The 17008-nt window shown below is 46.8% G+C and overlaps 1 protein-coding gene across 3 annotated transcripts in view; it reads right to left on the bottom strand.

Moving 5' to 3' along the window:
- HDLBP (high density lipoprotein binding protein) overlaps window positions 1–17008 on the bottom strand; it is a 235783-nt gene that overhangs the window by 54313 nt on the left and 164462 nt on the right. For all 3 annotated transcript variants that reach the window (XM_029617121.1, XM_029617119.1, XM_029617120.1), the window contains exons 15-17: window positions 9074–9160; window positions 8574–8705; window positions 8249–8467 (exon numbers count right to left, since the gene is read on the bottom strand). In XM_029617121.1, coding sequence (XP_029472981.1) covers window positions 8249–8467; window positions 8574–8705; window positions 9074–9160 — 438 coding nt within the window. The remainder of the gene's footprint in view (window positions 1–8248; window positions 8468–8573; window positions 8706–9073; window positions 9161–17008) is intronic.

Genomic DNA, 17008 nt, shown 5'->3' on the forward strand with positions numbered 1-17008 from the left:
CAGTTTGTAATCCACGAAAGGACATCATCTCCTATCCCCTGACTTTTTAGTTTTCTTAGAAGTCTTTCATGAGGGATTTTGTCAAACGCCTTCTGAAAATCCAAATACACTACATCTACCGGTTCACCTTTATCCACATTTGTTAACCCCTTCAAAAAAAGTGAACCATATTTGTTAGACAAGACTTCCCTTGGGTAAATCCATGTTGACTGTGTTCCATTAAACCATGTCTTTCTATATGCTCTACGATTTTGATCTTTAGAATAATTTCCACTATTTTTCCCAGCACTAAAGTGAGGCCCACTGGTCTATAGTTAACCGGATCACCCCTGGAGCCCTTTTTAAATATTGGGGTTACATTGGCCACCCTCTAGTCTTCAGGTACAATGGATGATTTTAATGATAGGTTACAAATTTTAACTAATACATCAGAAATTTCATTTTTGGGTTTAGTTCCCTAGGATGCATACCATTTGGTCCAGGTGATTTGCTACTCTTTAGTTTGTCAACCTGGCCTACTACATCTTCCCAGTTCAGTGATTTGGTTTAGTTCGTCTGACTCATCACCCTTGAAAACCATCTCTGGAATGGTATCTCTCCAACATCCTCATTAGTAAACACAGAAGCAAAGAATTTTTAGTCTTTCTGCAATGGCCTTATCTTCCCAATGAGCCCCTTTAATCCATCTAATGGTCCAACCAATTCCCTCACAGTTTTCTTGCTTCAGATATATTTTATAAAGTTTTATTATGAGTTTTTGCCGCTATGGCCAACTTAGTTTCAAATTCTCTCTTCGCCTGTCTTATCACTATATCGCCACCCAACCTACCTAGGCTGGTGATTGCAGTGACCATCCTTTATCAGGGCCAAGCACCAGGGCTCCCTTCCAGAAAGCAAAGTTGCTTACCTATGTAATCCCTGGATTGAAATCCTGGATAGGGACCCAGGAACCGTACCTCAAAACATAGGGATGGATTCACTAAGGCTTTTTTCCCCATTCTGCGTCTATGGGTAAAATGTTTAGTAAATGACCCCCAGAGTCCTTAACATTAAAGTCCTTTTATGATGCTATCTGATAATCTAGAATTCTCTGAGCAGAGGGAAAGAATAATCTTCTAGGCCCTATGTATTGCTAAAAGTCCAATCATACATTGGAACTCATTGTAAACAGCACAGATGACTGCATGGTTAACAGCTGCAAATAAGTATGCTGGAAGATGTTATGGTTTCCAAACTTTATAGATGAATGAAAATCTGACAAATGTTCTTTATATTTTAAGTAATCCCAATCCATTTTACAATGTAGATTTTTAATAAATTGTCACCTCTCACTTCCACCATCCTATTACCAACTGCCATTAATAGTTTTGAATTTTTTTTTTCCCTTCCACTTATTTGGGCAGTGGGTAAACTCTCTCCCAATGGAGAAGGGATAGTTCTTTGCTCGGTTTTGATTAGGTTCCATTTCTCCTCCTGCAAGTCTCTCTTCTCCTCTGTCCTACTTGTGATACCTGAGGGATACCTTTTTATTCCTCTTCCCGTATTTCCTTGACATAATAGTGAACCTCAGGAAAGGGTCTATGAGGTCTCCCTCTCCCACTTCACTCCTCCTCCCTGTAGATGACACCTATGCCATCCCTCCTAGAGAATGCTGATGATCAGTTGGCACTTTCTTGGTAAAATTAGAAAAATATCCGCATCTGAGCCCTAGGGGAGTAAAAAAGCAAAGAAACAAATCTAATGTGTGTGTGGTGGGGGGGGGGGGGGGGGGGGAAATGGGAAAGGTGGAAAGTTCTCAAAAGAATTCCCAAATCTTGTGATTAAAAGGATGAAGGTACTGTCTCCATACTTAACCCCTAGTCTCAGCCACAGAAACTCCAGAGTCCTGCCCCAACCAAAAAAAAAACCAAACAGCCGCCGCATATCTGCCTCCATTAGGATCAACTTAAGCTTCCATGCCTTACAATGGTGGATCCACCCTCAAGACTCCCACATGAGGGAAAGCTGTCCTAGGAGAACACCTTTCACAGGTGTTCTCCTAGGACAGCAGGATGTTAATTCTCATACATGGGTGACATCATCGGATGGTGCCCTGACAGAAAACCTGTGTCAAAGTTTCTAGAACTTTGACTAGGCTCACTGAGCATGCCCAGCATGCCCTAATCCATGCATCTATGTGGGGTTCCTCTTCAATCTTGTAACACAGAATTACAATAAATATAAAATAAACCCTGTCCGCCTTCCTGTTAACAGGAGGAACTGTGAGGGGTGCTCCCAAATCCTCAACAGCAACTCCTTAAGGATCTCGTGCACCAGGACCACCATGATCTCTTTAGGAACCTCCACAAACTGGAGGATTTCCATCAAATGAAATGGGATGACCTCCACCAATCGCCTGCACAAATCCTGCAAAGGTCAGGTCTTCAGGGGGAGACCTTCTTTGCTCCTCCAGAGGACAATATTCCGCGGGGAGACTTTCCAAGTGCTCTGAGGAGGATGCCACAGTGTCATCCCCCTAAGGATCATAAGGAGCCTCATCCTCACTGTAATCCACAGGGGATAGGGCCCTAGGTGCTCAGCCTTTAGCAAGGCCTAGGCACCAGTGCCAGACCCGAAAAAGCTGGATGAGGAACTACAGGCTGCAAGGCCGTCAACAGCACAGACGAGGCTTCTTCCTCAGAGGAGCCGGTAACAACCACCATATCAGTGCTCCACCGGGCATCAATGGCTCTCCAGGGACAAACATCAACTGTGTCGGTAACACACCGATGAACACAGACACTTCAGCAGCAGTTCCAGCAGGGAGAGCCCGGGTACTGATACAGTGTCACCAGATCAATGCCCGGCAGTGCCTAATCGACTGCCAGCTGGACTCTGCGTTCCAACTCCTCCTCAAAAGTTGCCAATGCCAAAATGGACTGGGAGGTAGGAGGGCTGGCCAGATCTTCCTCGGAACCTCGAGGTGGATTGGTGGCTGACACCAGGACCAGCAGAGGCTGTCATGGATCCCCAGCATCAATAGAGAATAGACACTCCTTGCCGCAGGGTCTCTTCGGGGGCATCACAGCAACTGCTGTTGCCAACCTGAGCCTGGCACAGTGCATAAAATGTGGCTGGTGCCAATTCTTCCTTGACTTCCCTCTGTGCTTAGCCCAGTCTTTCCCTGGTGCTGAGGTCAAAGATGACGAACCTGATGTCCTCAACCTGGAGGAGACCAACGGGGTCGGTCCCTGGCGCTCCTATCTGCCGGCAGCACCAATGGAGAGGAGGGCCCCACCGATATTGATGGCTCAGTGTCTGTGCAGCTCCATGGATCTTCGGTGTTGATGCCACAGATGCCTTGGACGCTCTTCCTGAAGAGTTTCTCCATCTCATCGAGGCGAGCATGATGTCCATTTGGTCACACATGCAGCACCACTGCATGTCATGCAATGGCCCCAGGTACAGTATGCACATATCATGTGGGTCCATGATGTACATGGCCTTCGGGCATGGAAAACCCGATGAGGCCATGGCAAGGTGACTAAAGGGACGAAAACGACAATGGAGATGATGGGGGACTAATACCAGCGGACACTGAGGCACCGCCACCACTGAGCGAAAAAAAAAACTTACCGAACAGATGAAAAACCTGACTGGGAAGCAAGGGGGAACCAAAGAGAGACCCATACTGAGAAAAACACATGAGAAACACTGAAAAAGGATCGGGAAAAGTTCACTTTTTTCCTTCACATAGAATTTAACAAGAGCTCAGAAACCACGATGCGAAAACTCCACAGAAAAAGCCTGAAGAGGGACCCTGCGTGGACATGTGGATTAGGGCATGCTCAGTGTGCCTAGTCAAAAAGTTCCAGAACCTTTGACATAAGTTTTCCATGCTGGGCTCCATCCAATGTCTCCCATGTGTGAGGTCTACCATCCTGCTTGTCCTAGGAGAAATACTGTTCTGCCCCGTCCTCCCACTCTCTTGCATTTAGTCTGAAAACAGCATCACTTGTGAGCAGTTTGCCTCTTTTTTTTTTTTAATGCAAAGCTTCCCAGGTTTTAGATCATAAGTATCCAGCCACCGTAGACTACTATCTGCACTCTTTTATCTGACTCGGAGACAATCTGATGCTTCTGTTTAAAAATCTCCAAACTGTTTACAATATCAGGCAGAAAATCAAACTGAATTAATAAAGTTTATGTAGTTAGAACCAACAGCAGCCAATATATAGGAATATTCTCTTAGAAGTATCATAAAGGTACAATTTCCTCTTGTAATGGCACATCCTGACAGGAAGTAAAGTGAAATTTAAACATAAGTTTCTTCCCTTTAGTCCTGATATGTATGTTATATACCCCTGCCAGGGGATGGTGACCAAAAAACAAAATTAGCTAAAAGACTTCACTCCCACTTTGCAGTATGGTGCTGCCTTCAGCTCTTCAGTATCCTATCACACAGCTAAGAATCAAAAGGCAACAGTTGGCTTTGGTTTCTAAACCACAACCTAATACAGTCAAACTTTTCGCTCTCTTGTCCTGCAGATTCCCTGCTCTAGCAACCCAAACATTGCCAAGGTTAATTTGTGCAGGGACATGTATAAAAAGCTGAGAAGAGCCTCAAGGAGGAAATCAAGAGGCACTGCCACAGGACCATCCTGGGATTTTTGCTTTTTTTTTTTTTTAAGCAGGCTGTAGCAGTCTTCAGCATCTGTAGTACCACAGATCAGTCCAGACTCCTGGGTTCTGCCTCCCCTCCAGCAGATGGAGACTGTTTCTCTGACACTGGCACAATCTGGTGTGCCACCAGCAGTCCACCAGTATTGACCTGTACCCAAGATACTACTGTACCTAAACCAATCTCTCTATATGTAACACACCTCAGGAATGATCCTGTCCAATCTTTAGATCAAAGAAAAAAAAAGAAAAAAAACGACAACCTGTGCTAACCTTCAGAGTATTTATAGCAGATTTTGAACGGACTCTACATTTCTCACTCCAAACTGGGCGGGACTCTGGACTGATCTGTGGTACCACAGGAACAAAAGTTAGCAGGTAAGAACCAATTTTCCTTTCCCTGTACATACCCAGATCAGTCCAAACTCCGGGGATGTACCAAAGCCTCCCTAAACCGGGTGGGACTGAGACCGTTCGAAGTAGACTATCAAAGGCCATTGTGTCTGCAGCGTAGACATCCAAATGGAAATGTCTGGTGAAAGTGTGCAACGATTTCCACACAGTCGCCCTACAAATTTCTTGTGGCGACACCTGACATGCCTCTTGCGACAGAGTAGAGGGAGGCTTCAAGCAGATGTGTCAGGGCTAAACGATTCCTATGTAGACTAAACTTGTCAACTCTCAACCACCATGCAATGTGGCCTTCGAAACCATCTGACCCCTTTGCACCACTCCATAACGCAAAAAGATGATCAACAGCCTAAAGATATAAGTGATGTTAAGATAACCTAACAAGGCACACTTCACATTCAAATACCTCCACTCTTTATGAGGTACAAATGCGTCCAGGTTCAGAAAAGCTGGGAGCTCCACAGATTGATTCAGACGACAAAAAGACACCTTCGGCAGTAAAGAAGGAGCTGTACACAAGACTCCCGCCTCCATTATCTTCAGAAAAGGATCCCTGCATGACAGAGCTTGTACCTCCAAAATTTTTAGCAGAACAAATTGGTACCAGAAAGACATCCTTTAGGGAAAGATACTTCAATGTTGCCCTTCGAATCGGTTCAAACGGAGCCACACGCGACCCTGTGAAACCCAATCAAGATTCCAGGTGTGAGAACTTCCGTACCGGAGGTCGCAAATGTTTTGACCCCCGGAAAACACGCACCACATCAGGATGTACAGCTAGGGCTGAACCCTGCACTTAAGACCTACCACGGCCGCCACTTGAACTCAGAGTTAAAACCCGATCATTTTAACAATCCTCATAAGGACAAAATGTATGCCACCAATGCTTGAATAGGAGTAACACTCCACTCTTTGCACCAAATCTCAAACTCTCCACACCCACATACAGTCCAAAGATATCAAAGTTTTCCTGGCCTGCAGCAGGGTGGAAATGACATCCTCAGGATATCTTTTACCTCTCACATGCTTGCTCCTAAAAAAAAAACAAGCTGCGAGACAGAAGCGAGCTGCCTGATCTGAAAATCTGCATCCTGTGGCCTTCCTGGCGAGGCATTCTTGTGAAGAAGCAGCACGAAGTCAAGAGGAAAATCTGCATTATCCTCAGAATCCTGACCCAGGAGGTCCTCATCCTCCTCAGAGGTACATGGGACCCCCGGGCCTGTGCTGACCAGGGAGAGTGGTGGGGAAAGGGCTCCCTCTTCTTCCATCTTAGCAGCTGTAGAGAAGAAAGCAAAGATGGCTGCCATTCCCACTAAAAAACGGGAAGATGCCATCACCTCCATAGTGCCTGATGCCTTTCCGCTGGTCTCTAGGCCGTCCCCAAGCTGCCCTGTCCCCCGGAGTGGCATCGGGAACAGATTCCGCTTTGAGAGATGCATGCACGCGCCTCTACACAGCTGCACAGTCGCAGCATGGCACCCAGCGAACTGCTGCCATGTGAAAACTGCTGCCACTGCAAAAAGAAATATGAAGAGGAACAGATCCTCCATCGAGCTGCCTGCAACTCCACCACACTGCTAACAAGCACGACTAAAAAAGAAAAAGGAAACACTGTGTACTTTATTATTTTAAACTTTAAAAGATAAACATTTCCCTAAAGCAGGGATGAAGCACTGGTCATCCTCCTGGCAGTGATGGTGGTGGTGGGGAGGGAACAGTCACCACGTTAATTCCACTCCCCCCCCCTCCCATGGCAAAAGGACCGAAGCAAAAGAAGGGGGTACCAACCCCTTGCTCGTCCAAGCCTCAACCAGAAGGGATGGCCCCACCAGGACCTACCAACCTTCTGGGACCAACTCCTCCAGTTTAAAAAAAAAATAAAAAATTACAATTTTAAACTACTCAGACTGCACGTTTTGCACCACCACCATCTGCTGGAGACAGAGAAATACTGGCAGACTGCAGGTGGCACACCAGGTTATATGCCAGTGTCAGCGAAACTGTCTCCATCTGCTGGAGGGGTGGCAAAAACCCAGGAGTCTGGACTGATCTAGGTACGTACAGGGAACCTAAATTTAGCTTTAAGAGTCTTCCATCATTCTGCTAACAGAGAGTGGAAAAGAAAGGCTCCAACATGTCTGTGATATTGCCTGCTGAAATGGTTTTACAGAAGTGGAACTACACAGGTTCTGCTGAGTCTGAAAAAGGTTGTAGCCCCCCATGAACTTCCCTGTTCAACTGTTGGCGAGAAGAGAAGGATAAAGAGCATGGCATATTTGACTTATTTTTGGCATGAGGCAGCAGTTAAAATAGCTAATCCCGCCAAAACTGACATGCTGACCAGGCCCTGTTCTATGAGCACTACAATGCTGCCTTTCACTATAGGGGCAAGGGCTTGATCTGGGGAACCCAACCAGTTTTGCCTTTTGGCAGTGTGCCGACCCTCCTTGGATCACACCAGTTCAGCACCTACCTTCAAGCCAACTAACTGACACACTGAGCCACAGCGACTTAACCTGCAACGCTGCTTTTCCTTTTGTTCACAAGATACTGGAAAGTAAGTGGGAAGGAAGAGAAAGGGGGGGGGGGGGAAATCAAACACACTGACCAAGTCCAGATCTGACAGCACTATAGGAGACCAGGAAGCAGTCCAGGAAAAAGCTCAGTTACAAGCTTTTTCCTTACAATCCCCACCCCCCAGAACTTTACTGCCTCCCTATTGACCTCCAAGAAGAGAGAGAAAGTGCTGTTAGCTCCTATTGCCAGACTCACCTAGGGAACAAAATCACCAGTGACCACCTGGTAAGGGAACTCAGATTCAGAGTTGGTTCTCAAGGGAGAATCAGCCCTAAGAGGACCATCACCTGGAGTGTCCAAGACTCTCCCTATACTCTACCTGGAGTCTGGGCCTATAGTCTTCCTGGATACAGCCTACTCCTAGTTGCAGCATCAAACATCTGCTAGAGACAGAAATACAGAACAGTTAAAGGCATCAAACCCCTATAGGTTGAGAAGTCCGTTCTGAGCCTTTTTAACTATCACCATCTGTTGGGAAGGAGGACATAACCCACCTGTTAGGACTGGTCTGGCATGGATAAGCAGTTTTGCATTCATACTCTGGAATTGATGTGCCAACGCATGTCAGAAGCAAAAAGAAAACAGCTTTCTATAATCTTACTTTCTCCTCTGCCAACTGCATAAGCTGTTTCTTGGCCTTGTCCACCTCTTCAACAGGACCCCTGATGGTGACTGTGTCATTGCCTGAGCCTTCAGTTGGAAAGTGGATATGAACCCCACTGTATTCCTCCATGATGGAGCGGATGAAACGACCCTTGGCACCTATGAGCGAGTTATGCAACTTGGAGGGAATGGACACTTCCATCTCAGCAATATTTGCCTGAAAGGGAGGGAGAAAAGGAAAAAAATTGAGAGACTTGTCATAATCAGCTGGTTGAAGAAAGCAGGGATAAAGTCACAGCAGAGAGGTGGTAAGCCTCCATTACCAGCTCTTTCTGGATAGCCAAGATGCGATCCCGAGCAGCCTCACAGTTTGCTCTCTTGCCAGTGATGACAATCATCTCAGAGTTGCTATTCTCTGCTGGGAGATCGATTCTGGTGTTGCATTCTTCTCGAATCTGGAAGAGAACACCCTCTTTAGGCTTGTGGAAAGTAAAATAAAGCTCAAAAGTTACTATTGTGGAGAGGGTGCTGGAGCATCAAGTACTGGGGGAGGGAACTTTCAGTAGATATCAAAAGAAGTGGTTAAAGCTCCAATTAAAAATTTGACTGCCTCCTCACATGCAAACTACTATTTTAATTCTTACACTTGTACCCATATGATAGTCCTATGCCAGACTATACCACCACAGCATCTACCCAATTACAGTAGTAGAGGAGGAAAGCAGAGTATCTTTACCATATCATACCCTAATTCACTTTTCTAAAGGTGCAATATAATTATATATAGAGATGAAAAATTAGATGCATCCCATTAAAATACCACCTTTTTGATGTTGGCGCCTCCCTTTCCAATGATATTCTTATGGAACTGTTTAAAGATAGGTACAGAAATGGAATAGCTGTTTTCCACCTGACAGAAAAAAAACAAACAAATCAGTTTCAGGAGATCAGGAAGAGATCAATACAAGCTTACTTTCTGGGACTATGCTGCCTCCCCTAAGTCTTCTATTTTGATTTGCTTCATTTCTTAAAAGACAATAGTCATCTGCTCACTTTTGCTCATTTGTATCCACTGTGCTGCCATAGATCATACTCCATCTTTTTTCTTCCTCCATCGCTATAGTACCAAGGTCCCATTATGTTCAAACACACAAAGACAGTCTGAAGGCAGTTAAAGGAAAATTAGTTCTTACCTGATAATTTTCGTTCCTGTAGTACCACGGATCAGTCCAGACCATGGGTTAAGCCCCCGTTCCAGCAGGTGGAGACAGACTAGAATTTTGAGGCTGCCCATATAAGGACAGAACCTACCCAGGAACCCTCAGTATAGCCATTGTCAAAGCAGAAAGATATAAGATCAAGCAAGTACCAGGATAAATAGTAAGTTTAATTTAAAATAACTAATAACCAAACAATTGAATGAACTGTGTAACTAAGAACGCTCTTGTATATCTAACCCTGATCATCGTAACTATGCTTCCAGTGCCTAATAGCAAATTCCAGGAAGATGATTCAGGAATCAAAATAGAGAAAAAAATCCTATAAGAAGGAAAAAACTCGAGCGGACAGAGTAGAAATGGGTGGGTGTCTGGACTGATCCGTGGTACTACAGGAATGAAAATCATCAAGTAAGAACTAATTTTCCTTTCCCTGTACGTACCCGGATCAGTCCAGACCATGGGATGTCCCAAAGCTTCCCTACAAAGGGTGGGACCCAGACAGTCCTGCTCGAAGAACCTGACGACCAAAGGAACGAAAAACTGGAGCCTGAACATCGAGGCAGTAATGACGAGCAAATGTATGAAGAGATTTCCTTGTAGCCGCCCTACAAATTTCTTGCGGCGATACCGAGAGAGACTCTGCCCAAGAGGTCGCTTGAGAACATAACGAATGAGCTTTAAGGCTGCTAGGAACAGAGCGGCCCTTGCAAATAAAAGCAGAGGAAATTGCCTCCTATAACCAATGAGCGATAGTAGCCTTAGATGCTTGCTTTCCCTTGTTGGGCCCACTCCAGAGGACAAACAGATGATCAGAGACACGAAAATCATTAGTGACCTCAAGATAACGCAATAAGACTCGCTTCAGATCGAGACGACGAAGATCGCTACCACCAGGAGCAGAGATATCCTCTGGCGAAAAAGCGGGGAGCTCAACCGACTGGTTAATATGAAAAGATGAAACAACCTTGGGTAAAAAAAGAAGGTACAGTCTTTAGGGAGACGCCAGAGTCCGAAAAACGCAAGAAAGGGTATCTACAAGAAAGAGCTTGAAGCTCAGACACTCTCCTGGCTGAAAAGATAGCAACCAGGAAAACAGTCTTGAGAGTCAAGTCCTTTAGAGTGGCACAATGAAGAGGCTCGAACGGAGCCGAACAGAGAGCTCGAAGTACCAAATTCAAATTCCATGAAGGAAAAATAGACCTGACAGGCAGCTTTAGATGCTTAGCACCTCTGAGAAAACGAACAACATCTGGATGAGAGGCGACCAGCCGACCTTCAATGGTTCCCAGAAGGGAACCAAGAGCTGAGACCTGAACACGCAAGGAGCTGACCGAAAGACCCTTTGAGAGACCACGCTGAAGAAAAGAAAGTATCACTGCAACAGAAGGCGAGCGAGCCGAGACACCCAACTCTTCGCAGACATTTTCAAATACTTTCCAGACCCGAACGTAAGTAAGGGATGTTGACTGTTTGCGAGCCCTGAGGAGGGTGGCAATGACGTCTTCCTTATAACTTCTGCGTCTCAAGCATCTACGTTCAAAAGTCATGCCGCTAGACAGAAGCGATCCGCCTGGTCGGAAAATACGGGACCCTGCCGCAGGAGATGGGGCAGATGACCGAGACGAAGAGGTCTGTCCACAGAGAGATTCACGAGATCCGCGAACCATGGCCGGCGAGGCCATTCGGGGGCTACGAGAATGACCGGACCGCAATGGAGCTCTATTCTCTGAAGAACCTTCCCCACCAACAGCCAAGGCGGGAACACGTAGAGAAGAATGTTGGAGGGCCGGGGAAGAACCAGCGCGTCCACCCCTTCAGAACAATGCTCCCTCCACCGGCTGAAGAAGCGGGGGGCCTTGGCGTTGGCTAGTGTCGCCATTAGATCTAGGTGAGGGGGACCCCACCTGCGCACTATTAGATCCATTGCTACGACTGATAACTCCCACTCGCCGGGATAAAGATGTTGACGACAGAGGAAGTCTGCTTGAACATTTTCTATTCCCGCTATGTGGGAAGCTGCCAGACGAGCCAAGTGCCTCTCTGCCCAGAGAAAAAGCTTGCTGGCCTCTAGCGCCATTAGACGACTTCGAGTCCCCCCTTGTCGATTTATGTAAGCAACAGTGGTGGAATTGTCTGATAGCACTTGGACCGCTTTGTGGCAAATCAGAGGGAGAAATACCTGAGGGCCAGACGAACCGCTCGGGCTTCTAGACGATTGATGTGCCACCGAGACTGGGACAGGGACCAGAACCCTTGAGTCACTTGAGATTGGCAGACAGCTCCCCATCCGGAGAGGCTGGCATCTGTCGTTACTATGATCCAAGAGGGAGTCAAAAGAGGCATTTCCCTTGAGAAGGTGGGCTGGGGAAAACCACCATTGTATGCTGGCAAAAGTAGAATTGGAGAGAGGAAGAATCTCCTGATACTGCTCGGACATCAGCTTCCAACGGGACAACAATGCTTTCTGTAAGGGACGCATATGAGCAAGAGCCCAGGGGACGAGATCGATCATGGAAGCCATGGTCCCTAGAACCTGAAGATAATCCCACGCCGTGGGAAGAGGTAAAGAGATAAAGGTGTTCAACTGATCTATCAGGTTGATTGTCTGCGAGTCAGAGAGAAAAACTTTCCCGATCCAAGTGTTGAAAAGAGCTCCTAAAAATTCCAGCTCGAGAGGGCTGAAGATTGCTTTTGGGGTAGTTGATTATCCAACTGAGACACGTAAGAAGGGCTAAAACTATCGCGAGCGTGCAGAGAGAGGCGGACTTGGCCCTTATCAGCCAATCGTCCAGGCAAGGATGGATTAAGATCCCCTCCCGACGAAGAGCTGCCGCAACAACTACCATGATCTTGGTAAAAGTGCAGGGAGCAGTGGCGAGACCGAATGGGAGAGCTTGAAACTGGAAGTGCTGACCTAGGATTTGAAACCGAAGGAACCTTTGATGTTCCTGACGAATGGGGATATGAAAGTAAGCCTCCTTCAGATCTAGGGAAGAGAGAAATTCCCCGGGACGAACTGCTGCAATAACTGCTCACAGGGTTTCCATCTTGAAACTGGGAACCTTGAGGGCCCAAATTGACCCTCTTGAGATCCAGAATGGGGCGGAAGAAATCGTCCTTTTTGGGAACCACGAAGTAAATTGAATACTGGCCGTACCCCTTTCATGTACCGGAACCGGAAGGATCACCCCCAGTTCCTGAAGATTCAACAGGGTGTGACAAACCGCAGGCCGCTTGGAACGGCCGCAAGGAGACACGATGTATAGATCCGGTAGGTGTCTGGCAAACTAAAGCATAGCAGTGTTCTATCACTTGAAGGACCCAGAGATCGGATGTGATTTTGGCCCACTCCGAGAAACAGAGAAAGACGCCCACCTAAGTTTCGCTCGGAGGAATGGACCAGCCGAATCTCATTGGGGTGCTGACTTAACGGTAGTGGGTTGCTGATGGCTATCTCGGAATCCTTGACGGCCACGAAAGGAATGGGACCAAGACTGGGATCTGGACACACACCTCCGGAGAAGGAGCCACAGGCCCTGTTGCCGTAACGGCGATTCCCCCTGAAGCGAGAGCGGAAAAAAAAAAAAAGACTGCGACTGTTTGGGACGGTCCTCTGGCAGCTTATGAACCTTGTTTTCCCCCCAAGGACTTAATAAGCTGTTCCAGGTCCTCACCAAAAAGCAACTTGCCCTTAAAAGGAAGAGTGCCCAACCGAGCCTTGGAAGAAGCATCAGCGAACCAATTGCGTAACCAGAGATGTCTGGCGGAGACCGCAGAACCATAGCCTTAGCTTGGACCCGAAGCAAATCATATAGTGCATCAGCACCATAAACTATAGCACCCTCCAAACGTTCAGCTTGCTCAGCCTCTGCAGACGGGAGTGCCTGGGTGCTGAGTAATTGCTGCATCCACCTAAGGCTTGCCCGCTGCATGAGACTGCTGCAAATTGTCACCCGGACACCAAGAGCCAAGACTTCAAAAATACGTTTCAAATAAAATTCAAGCTTACGGTCCTGCACATCCCGTAATGCTGTAGAGCCCACCAGGGGAATGGTAGTGCGTTTGGTCACAGTTGTGACAGAAGAATCCACCTTAGGAATTTTTAACATATCTAGGTAGTCCCTCAGGGAGCGGGTATAGCTTATCCATAGCTCTGCCAATGCGGAGACCCGTCTCTGGGGACTCCCATTCCCTGAGGAGGAGCAAGCAATGCATAGGATGAAAAGGAAAAGTACGCGGTAAGGCCCTGAGTCCCGCCAGGACCGGGTCCGCGTTTGGAGTCATCGCAGCCGCCACAGAATCATCTGGGGGGGCATCAATTCCCAATTCCTGAAGAACAAAGGGAATAAGAGGCTCCAGCTCCTCCCGGCAAAATAAGCACAGGACACAGGGATCATCACCCTCTAAGGGGGGGAGCCTGGGCAGAGGAATCCTCATCCCCCACAACAAAAAGGTCCAAAGAAGGCGGGGGGGGGGGGGGGGGCCACCGGTGGAGGGGGAGCTCCCGGGACTACACGAACCCTAATGGGATCTGGAGGGTCCTGAACAACATTAGGGGAGGGCACAAGTAAATCAGGAGGGTTTGGAGGGGGGTGCACCACCTTTTGTAAACTGGCCAAGTAAGACTCATGCATTAACAAAACAAACTCTGAAGAAAAAGGAGTCCGGGCCGAATTTTGCATGGGGGGGGGGGGGGCAGGTGAGGTGAGGGGGGGTCCACACCCCGAGAGCCAACCGGGCTCAAATCGGGGGGCAAAGTGTAGAAATTGGGTCCCTTGCTCCCGGGGAAGCAGGAAGAGAAGAGTCAGGGAAACCCAAAATGGCCACCGTTCCCACGTGATCCTGGCTCAGGAACGGCTTGGCAGCACGGCGGGGAGTCCTTCCCCGAGATTTATTTAGTGGCGGTTCGAGAGAGGGGCCCCTCACCCCCCGAAAGGCACAGAGAACATACCCCCTCACGGGAGAGTCGGGAGATCGACTCTCCACAAGCAGTACAGCAAAATGGCGCGGCATGAAGCAGGAGCTGCGATACAAATTAAAAACAGCTGAGCTGGTAGTCCCAGAGGAGCTAGGCGGGAGAACGAACCCTGCTCTCTCCTCAAATAAAACTGCTGCCATATTTTTTTTTCTTTAATACAAAGAACTGTATGAATAAATCTCTGTGTAATATAAAGATACAAAATTATTCTATTTTCCTCACAGAATCAGAGGAATGTATCTCATCCCTGAAAGGCACATCCGAGGAATGGGCATCTCGGGGCACGGCAGCAGTGGGGAGAGGGACTGGCACCACCAGTATCACCCACACAGGTCACCGGGAATGGAACCTAGGCTGATAATCAAGGGGCGAAGCCCCCCTAGGAACCCCAAGAGCAAGGGAGACAGAGGTGTCTGCCCTAAACAGTCAGTGAGAGAAATTCTCAAATAATTTTTTTTTTAAATAAATAAGCAGCAGACAAAAAGAGGTACTTGCGTGAGCTTGCCCCAGAGAAAAGAGAAGACAGAGAGGGCAAGCTAACAGGGAACCAAAAGGGTGAGATGTTCCACCTGCTGGAGACAGAAATACTGAGGGTTCCAGGGTGGGTTCCGTCCTTATACGGGCTGCCCTTAGAACTTTGGTCTGTCTCCACCTGCTGGAATGGGGGCTTAACCCATGGTCTGGACTGATCCGGGTAGGTACAGGGAATTGTCAGTTCAAGACCTTTTTCTTTTTTCTTGAAGTCCCAGGTTTTATAAAACCAATTCAATTTTTACTGGATTTTTCACCCAAATTTTTAGCATGTGAAATGTTTCAATCAAGCAGAATTTCAGACTGGTTTGCCTTCTCCCCCCATGAAAGTCATCTATCCATATACCCCAGTACAATTCCCCATACTAGGCCTCACTCCCATCCTATCAGCACAGGAGAAGCTGAACATACTTCATGCTTTTGCTGCTAAAATAGCAAAAGGTTTCTCTTACTTTTAAAGAGATGCTGTCTATCAGCAGGATATCAGTCCTCCTAGGTGGGTAGCATTATTGGCCAAAGCCTGGGTAGGTGTGATCACAGCTTCTAGAGTTTTCATCATGTGAACCCATCCTGCGTTACAGCAGTTATTGGGGGGGGGGGGACACGGACCGAATAGTTCAGTATTCAGTTAAATAAGCAGACGCCAATTCCTAAAAGAGGTTGTATGTTTTTTCAACACTAGATATCCTACTGTCCTCTGAGAACTTGTTATATGTAAGCAACGATTGCTTTCTTCAAGAACAAGCAGGACATCATCAGCCCTCACAGATAAGGGGGAGGGGTAACAAAAGGAGAAAATACAGGAACCAAAACAGTTCCAATGGGCAAAGTGTTCGCTGTAACTGGTCATAAGCAGCTATTTTTAATTAATAACTTGGAAAAAAAGAAAAAGGGCATAGGGAGGGAGAATGGAGTTGGATTCTAAAACTCAAAGTTACCCTTCAGGACAGATGGACCAAACCTTTCACATCAAAGCCCTACCCAAACACGAACATTCGTGAGGCACATCATGCCGGTTTACAATGAACTGAAAGGAAAATACAATAAAACGAGAGTGGATTAAGGCAGGGAGGGGAGAGAAGGGAAAGGAGGTGGAAATCAGTAGAACGGGGTACAAAACAACTAAGTATCAGAGAGAGGTGATTAAAAATATAAGGAACTATATACATCTTATGTAACATTATATACCGTAGTGGTGTGTAGCTAAACCACCACATAGCAGCTCTGCATATCTATTCCATGGAAGCTGACCTCAGGTGGGCTACTGATGCTGCCACGACATTAATGCTGTGAACCTTAATATGCCCTCGAGTCAAGCCTGTCTGGGCATTAACAAGAAGAGATGCAATCTGCTATTCAATTAAACAGTATGGGTTTAGCTACAGAAATGCCAGGTCAAAAGAAACAAAAAGCTGGGTTCATGTTCTAAGGGTTTCAATTTGCACAAGATAGAAGGCCTCTTTGTAGGTGCAAGGCTTGTTCACCTTTATGGACATATGGCCTAAGGAAACATTTTTAGCAGGATGACTGTGTATGGTGGAAGACTAACACTGTATTAGACAGGAACTTTGTACATGGTGTGAAGAAATACCTTATTGTGGGAAAACAAAAACAAAACACAACAAAACTTACTGCAAGGCAAATAATTCACTAGGGCTAGAGCTGGTACTTCTGCTCACAGCAGTCCAGTGGCTCAAAGGGAACCTTTCAACAGGGTCAACACCATGTTGTGGTCCCAACATGCAGTGGGGGACTTCAAACAGAAGCAAGCCCTGCATGACCTAGACAACTAAAGTCTGTTTTCTTTCTACATGGTGGTAAAAAGTACTAACTGCAGAGGTTTTTGTGTGTAGCAGGAGATGGCAAACTCTGGTCCATAAAAGCAAACAAACAGGCCTGGTTTTTAGGATCTCCACCAATGAATATGGACTTCATGAATTTACACAGAAAGAATATGTCTGCTTACTAGGTGCACTTTTCACACTCTGATCCAGAATATGTCACCAGTTTAGATGAGGGAAGAGCTAAC

The sequence above is a fragment of the Rhinatrema bivittatum genome, chromosome 9, assembly GCF_901001135.1.
Source record: "Rhinatrema bivittatum chromosome 9, aRhiBiv1.1, whole genome shotgun sequence".
NCBI classification, from domain to species: domain Eukaryota; kingdom Metazoa; phylum Chordata; class Amphibia; order Gymnophiona; family Rhinatrematidae; genus Rhinatrema; species Rhinatrema bivittatum.